This window comes from Triticum dicoccoides, chromosome 2A, assembly GCF_002162155.2.
Source record: "Triticum dicoccoides isolate Atlit2015 ecotype Zavitan chromosome 2A, WEW_v2.0, whole genome shotgun sequence".
Taxonomy (NCBI): Eukaryota; Viridiplantae; Streptophyta; class Magnoliopsida; order Poales; family Poaceae; genus Triticum; species Triticum dicoccoides.
In genome coordinates this window covers 110,749,763-110,756,564 of record NC_041382.1, presented here as the reverse complement: position 1 = coordinate 110,756,564, position 6,802 = coordinate 110,749,763, and the positions used below count along the sequence as shown (strand labels likewise).

General features: G+C 47.9%; 1 protein-coding gene across 1 annotated transcript; it reads right to left on the bottom strand.

Moving 5' to 3' along the window:
- Window positions 1-245: 245 nt before the first annotated feature.
- Window positions 246-2,712, bottom strand: LOC119353684. The gene has a single exon (XM_037620335.1). It carries the CDS (start codon window positions 2,432-2,434, stop codon window positions 686-688), a length of 1,749 nt encoding a protein of 582 aa, XP_037476232.1. The 5' UTR covers window positions 2,435-2,712; the 3' UTR covers window positions 246-685.
- Window positions 2,713-6,802: the final 4,090 nt, after the last annotated feature.

The following is a 6,802-nucleotide window of genomic DNA, read 5'->3' as shown; positions in this document are numbered from 1 at the left end:
TCTCCTCTCTTTTCTCTACATCGCATGAATGTCCACAACTTAACACTGGGCAGCTGACAACTGCAAACGCACTATTCTAGAAGTTCGCTGTTATGTCATAGCTTCCAATATTATGTCACAGCTTCCAACATGTTACCATTTATACACAAGAGAAACACAACTGATTGTCTGCAATTCTCACAGAGCAAGCATCATTCAAGGTAAGTAAGTTACTTATGACAACGAACACGGCATACATGGTAATCTGATGGCCATAGTGACCTCTGTTCTGACTTTTGACAGTAAAATGTATAATTTTCTGAAAGTTCATTTCCGACTAGAGAATATTTAGCAACGCACATATGGAAACATACAATAAATGAAGAGAAACCCCAAGCTAACTAATGGGGACTCAAGATACTGCAGAAGTCCAGACACTAAGAAGTAGAGGCACTGCAAAATGCTCACTGAGTGTTACTATTTTGGATTTTGCAGGTTTGAGCACAGTGGTAAATTATACAAAAAGAATGGAGGGCACATAATTTAGATGCACATGTAATGCAATCAACTGAGCATGCTATGACAAGCGACATCAAGATATTATGCCTAATATGACAAACCCTGGATGAAGTCCGCCCGAGTTCCATTGCGCCAGCCAGTAGAGAGTATATGGACACCGATAATTATCACACCATGAACTCATGTGTCACAAATTGCACGTGTTGATTCCATCTTTGCAATCTCTCGTCAGGTTGTTAAACGTTTCAACCTTTGCCTTTGATCTGTAGAATACCTCAGTGTCTACAATCACCTTCATGTACGCATCGAACGGCAAGTCCTTCCCATTATTGATCGCTGTCGTCTCGTTGTACCACTCGCTCGTATTCGACCAAAGCTCCTTATAATCATCAAGCAAATGCACATGGTAGTGTGACCTGAGCTTGTCGAAGTAGTTGTAGAATGGCTCATTGGTTGCGATGTAGAGGTTCCGCCACGGCTTGATAAGCTTGGTCACCTTATCTACGATCGCGTCGGGTGATGTGTCCGCGTCCAAGTTTGGATACATCTTCTTGTTCATTGCCTTCCACCCTCGGACCACATGCAAACCATCGTAGTCCCAATCCATCCTGCCTGCGATCTCAGTCACAATGTTCATCAGCCTCTTGGACTTCCAAATAGCATACCAAGGCCTCTGGATGACCTTGGCAGCTCGCCCCTCGCAGACCCTGTACCAGTAGTTCTCAGGCTCATGCCCATTAAACTGCCTCCAAATGATGTTGCTCTTGTCCCTCTTCAGCTGCATTGGTGTCACCTTGTATGTGGGCACCTTCCGCACCGAGATCCGGCCCGGACCCTTCTTCTTGTCCCAGCGCCGCCAGTCCTTCAAGAAGTCCCCTTCCTCCACCAGAGACACCGACTCCTTGAGGTGCTCGAAATCAAAATAGTACCTAAAATCCTTGCCATCCACATCCTTGCCGTCCTCTGTGTGAGCCCCGGACAAGCACATGTTCAGATCCATCACGAACGTCCGGTTGAGGAACTTGGCCTCGCCGAGCCCGCAGAGGAAGCTCCAGATGAACTGGTTCATGCTCTTGCAGTGGTCACCGCCTCTCATGTAGTAGAGGTACTTGCCTCTCCTGAACTCCGCCTCCGACCCAACGAGGGGGATCGTGTCGTTGATCTCCGCGTCCACCGGCGGCGCCGCGACGCGCGGCTTCTTGGGGCCCTTGGGGCGCGGCGGGCGAGCCGCGTTCTTCCCCGACCTGAACTTGCCGACCTTGGTGATGTCGAGCGCGCACCCGTCGGCGGGGGCGAGCTCGAAGCGGCGGTAGTCCCTGTAGCGGCGCCAGGACTTCTCGCGGCGGTTCCGGAAGCGCCAGGCGACGTCGCACTGGCCGGGCTTGGGGCCGCGCACGGGCGCCTCGTAGCTGAGGAAGACGATGGACCTGCGGAAGAAGGCCTTGGCGTTGAAGGCCTTGACGGCGGCGAGCACGCGCGGGTCGGTGCAGTTGAGCGGGGCGTCCGGGTCGCAGGTGCCCGCGGTGGCGTTGATGCCCGAGGGAACGGCGGCCTGGGCCTGGTCGGCGGCGTCGGAGGAGGGGGAGGGGGAGGGGAAGTCCTCGCCGGTGGGGAGGAGCGAGTCGTCGGGGAGGAGGAAGGAGGAGTTGGGGAGGACGCGGGCGAGGGAGGTGGTGATGGCGGCGGAGGACTGGAGCCAGGGGTCGGGCGGCTGGTAGGTGACGGCGACGACGGTGACGGCGAGCACGGCGAGCACGAAGAAGGAGAAGCACACGTTGCTGGCCGCCTTGATGAGCGACTGCGAGACGGGCACCTCGCCGACGGCGGAGGAGGAGGAGGCGGAGGGGCGGTGGTGGCGGGAGGAGGAGGAGGAGGCGGCCGGGTCGCGGACGAGGGGCGCGTCCTCGTCGTGATCCTCCTGGTTGGAGGAGGACATGGCGGGCGGGCGGGCTGGCTGGATCTGGGGGGAGCCGAGGCGAGATTTGGTTGGAGCGGGGACGGGGAGTGGGAGTGGTGGGAATGGGGATGGGATGTTGCAGGTGGAGTAGGGGAGAGAAAGAGGGGAGTGCGGTGGGGTGGCACTGTCGTGCTCGGCTGTCTTCCTTCCTTCCTTTGCGTTGCGTGGTGTGTGTCGGCGCCGGAGTAATCTTTTAGGGGGAAGAAAGATCGCGCTTTGCGTTTTTCGGGAGGGAGAAAGGAGATCGCACACGCACGCACGCACGGCGCTGGTCAGTCGTCTTCCCTGCTCTCGCCGAGAGGTGGGTGTAGACGCGTCGGTCACTGTCACTGCTGAGTGGTGAGTACGATCATCTTCCCGTCCTCACCACCGTGCACGGCGACGAGTTCACCGGCGAGGAAGGAGAGAGGAGTGCACGTCGACGGTGTACAGAGTAAGCAAGACGGGACAAGAAGTAAGATGGTTGGGAACACAAGACATATACATTCTAAATAAAAATCTACTCCCTTCGTCCCGGAATGTAAGACGTTTTTTTATATCCTGATAGTAAAAAAATATCTTATATTTTAGGACGGAAAAAGTAAAAAACACTGTGATTCTTCTGGCTTCTTTTGAGATGCATGACCTAAATTTAATCAAACATTTCAAATCCTTCCGAAGTGTTGTTTTTTCCTTCCATTCTTTCTTTCTCGAAGCTGAAGCTGGGTGATACCTTCACTCGATTCCGAACAACCACTACGGCGTCTGTGGCATGTTTGTCGTGTCCCCTACATGTCCTGTTGTCCCGTCATCTACTTCAATTTCACCGAGTAGTTGCCTCCGGCACCACTTAGATTAATTTTCCCCGCTATAAGTATTCTTGAGCTTGTTAGTACCCTCCAATTCTTCCTTTCCCCGCTTCTTTTCCACCCCTCTTTCCCCCCGCCCGCCCCGGCTTCCCTCCTATTGCTCCTCCTCCAGATTGGATGGGTATCATGTATTCACTCCCTCTGATTAGAGAGCAAACGTTTATGACCTTCTGTGACGCTCCGTTACGTCCGATAGAGTCAAGCGTAACGGAAGCCGTCACTTCAGAGTCGCGCCGGGATTAGTTAAGGAGAACGGTATCATGTACAAGGCGGAGCAACTGCCATGAGTAGGCAAGCTTTTATTACATTGACACCTCAAGTGTCGACTGAGCCTAAGCGGCCATGACGATAGATCGTCACCCGCTCCTAGTACGAGCCTTCTTTCTCTTTGTTTATCTCAAGGCCACAAAATTAATCAAGATTTAATCTATGGTGTGGTCATGGTATTTGTACTTATTAGATCTAAATGTTGTTCCTAACTAGTGCTACTCATCCTTGAACACCACATAGAAGTAAACAGTGATAGTGAAACTAATTTTTTTTACTTGTGAGTAGATTATAAACATCAATCACTCAATGTTTGCTACAGATTGACAGGGATCAATAATTAGGACAAGGTAGTATACACAGGACGGTTGATCTTTTGGATACACACATACATATATTAGCAAGTTACTAGTACTTAGGATTTGATTCTTGGCATGTTAGATCTAGTACAAGCCACAAATGTCATTCACGGAAAATTTTACAAGCTTTTGCAATTTATCTAATTAGTTTTGACTAACTTGGGTGTTTACACAAACATTTTGTTCTTTTTACAGCAAGGTAAGTAGTTCAAGGTGAATAGATGCTCATGGACTAATTCAAACCGAGGTGAAGATAGATAAGAAGTCAAGCAAGAAGGGCTAACACAACAAGGTACTTGATTAGTATCTGGTGGCGCATGCAACCCAAAGAGCTTCACCGCAGTGAAGGACAACAGTGTGGCAGAAGGTGAAAAGGCAAGTGGTGGGGGTACTCCAGTGTATGTGTGAGAGAGGTAGAATGGTCCTCAGGGATGGCTCCTATTTATAGTGGTGTGAATAGCTATGTCGGTTTGGAGAGGTATTACATCTGGCATGCATGCGTGGTTAGGCTTGCATGCATGCCTCCACTTGTGTCTCTTGTGGGCTATATTAGGAACACGTGTAATTTACTTGTCTGGCCATTAGTTGGCATTTACTTTGTGTGAAAAAAATGAGATCAAGGTTTGATTATAAATTTGTAGAATATATGAAGGTTTGGAAAATATTTTGTTGTGCATGGCCAAATGCTATTTGCTATAATAAAAATTAAATGTCAGATGTTTCTATTATTTTAATTAATGTTTGGGCAACATCGTTGAAATTATCATTATCTAATTCCTAACGGTTTTTACATCCCTCCCCCTTAGAGAAAATTCCGTCCTAGAAATTTAAGTTTCACCTTGAAAAGGTAAGTATATTTTTCTCGGAGGTCGTCTTCTTTTTCCCAAGTCGCTTCTCGCACCGGATGATTCCCCCATTGCACCTTGCAATATTTAATTGTTTTACTCCCGAGTTTCTTTTCCTCTATGTCGAGAGTACGACTAGGATGCTCCTCATAAGTTAGGTCCTTTCGGAGGGTTAACTCTTCCTCCTAGACTCTTTCAAATGGTGGCTTTACGCTCTTGCGTAATTCGGAAACATGAAATACATCATGAACCCCTTATGGGTGCGCTGGCAATTCTAGTTTGTACGCTACCGTTCCTCTTCTTTTTTAAATCCGATATGGACCAATATATCACGGACTTAGTTTTCCTTGCACGCTTGACACCTTTAATTGGTGAGACCTTTAAATAAATAAAGTCACCGGGTTGATATTGTATATCGCGTCGTCTCTTGTCCGCATAACTCTTTTGCCGGCTTTGCACCGTCTTGAGCCGCTCTCTAATTATGCGAACTTTTTCCTCGGTTTCTTGGACCAAGTCGGGTGCTAAGAGTTTCTTTTCTCTGGTTTCCACCCAACATATTGGGGTTTGGTATCTTTGACCGTATAAGGCCTCAAATGGGGACATACCAATACTAGCTCGGTAGCTATTGTTATACGCGAACTCTGCTAAGGGCAAGTGCTTGCTCCATGAGTCACCAAAATCTAGCACGCAAGCCCTTAGTGATACGTCCATTTTGCATCATGCTTTTATATCGATATTTATTGCATTATGGGTTGTTATTACACATCATGTCACAAAATTTATGCATATTCTCTCTTTTTTTACAAGGTTTACATGAAGAGGGGGAATGCCGGCAGCTGGGATTCTGGGCTGGAAAAGGAGCAAATATTATAGACTTATTCTGCACAGCTCCAGAAGTCCTAAAACTTCACGGAAATTATTTCCAGAATATATAAAAAATACTGAGCGAAGAAAGTTCCAGAGGGGAGCCACACCCTGGCCATGAGGGTGGGGGGCGCGCCCTACCCCCCTGGGCGCGCCTCCTGCCTCGTGGGCCCCTGGTGGCCCTCCAATGCCCATCTTCTGCTATATCAAGTCTTTCATCGAGGAAAAAAATTATAAGCAAGCTTTCGGGAAGAAACTCCGCCGCCACGAGGCGGAACCAATCTAGGGCTCCGGTAGAGCTGTTCTGCCGGGGAAACTTCCCTCCGGGAGGGGGAAATCATCACCATCCTCATCACCAACGATCCTCTCATCGGGAGGGGGGCAATCTCCATCAACATCTTCACCAGCACCATCTCATCTCAAACCCTAGTTCATCTCTTGTATCCAATCTTTGTATCCAAACCTCACATTGGTACCTGTGGGTTGCTAGTAGTGTTGATTACTCCTTGTAGTTGATGCTAGTTGGTTTACTTGGTGGGAGATCATATGTTCAGATCCATTATGCATATTAATACCCCTCTAATTATGAACATGAATATGCTTTGTGAGTAGTTACGTTTGTTCTTGAGGACATGGGAGAAGTCTTGCTATAAGTAGTCATATGAATTTGGTATTTGTTTGATATTTTGATGAGATGTATGTTGTCATCCCTCTAGTGGTGTCATGTGAACGTCGACTACATGACACTTCACCATTGTTTGGGCCTAGAGGGAGGCATTGGGAAGTAATAAGTAGATGATGGGTTGCTAGAGTGACAGAAGCTTAAACCCTAGTTTATCATTGCTTTGTAAGAGGCTGATTTGGATCCATATATTTCATGCTATGATTAGTGATAACCCACAAGTATAGGGGATCGCAACAACTTTCGAGGGTAGAGTATTTAACCTAAATTTATTGATTTGACACAAGGGGAGCCAAAGAATATTCTCAAGTATTAGCAGCTGAGTTGTCAATTCAACCACACCTGGAAACTTAGTATCTGCAGCAAAGTGTTTAGTAGCAAAGTAATATGATAGTGATGGTAACGGTAACAAAAGAGTAACAAAAGCAAAGTAGTGTTTTTGGTATTTTGTAGGGATTGTAACAATAGCAACGAGAAAGTAA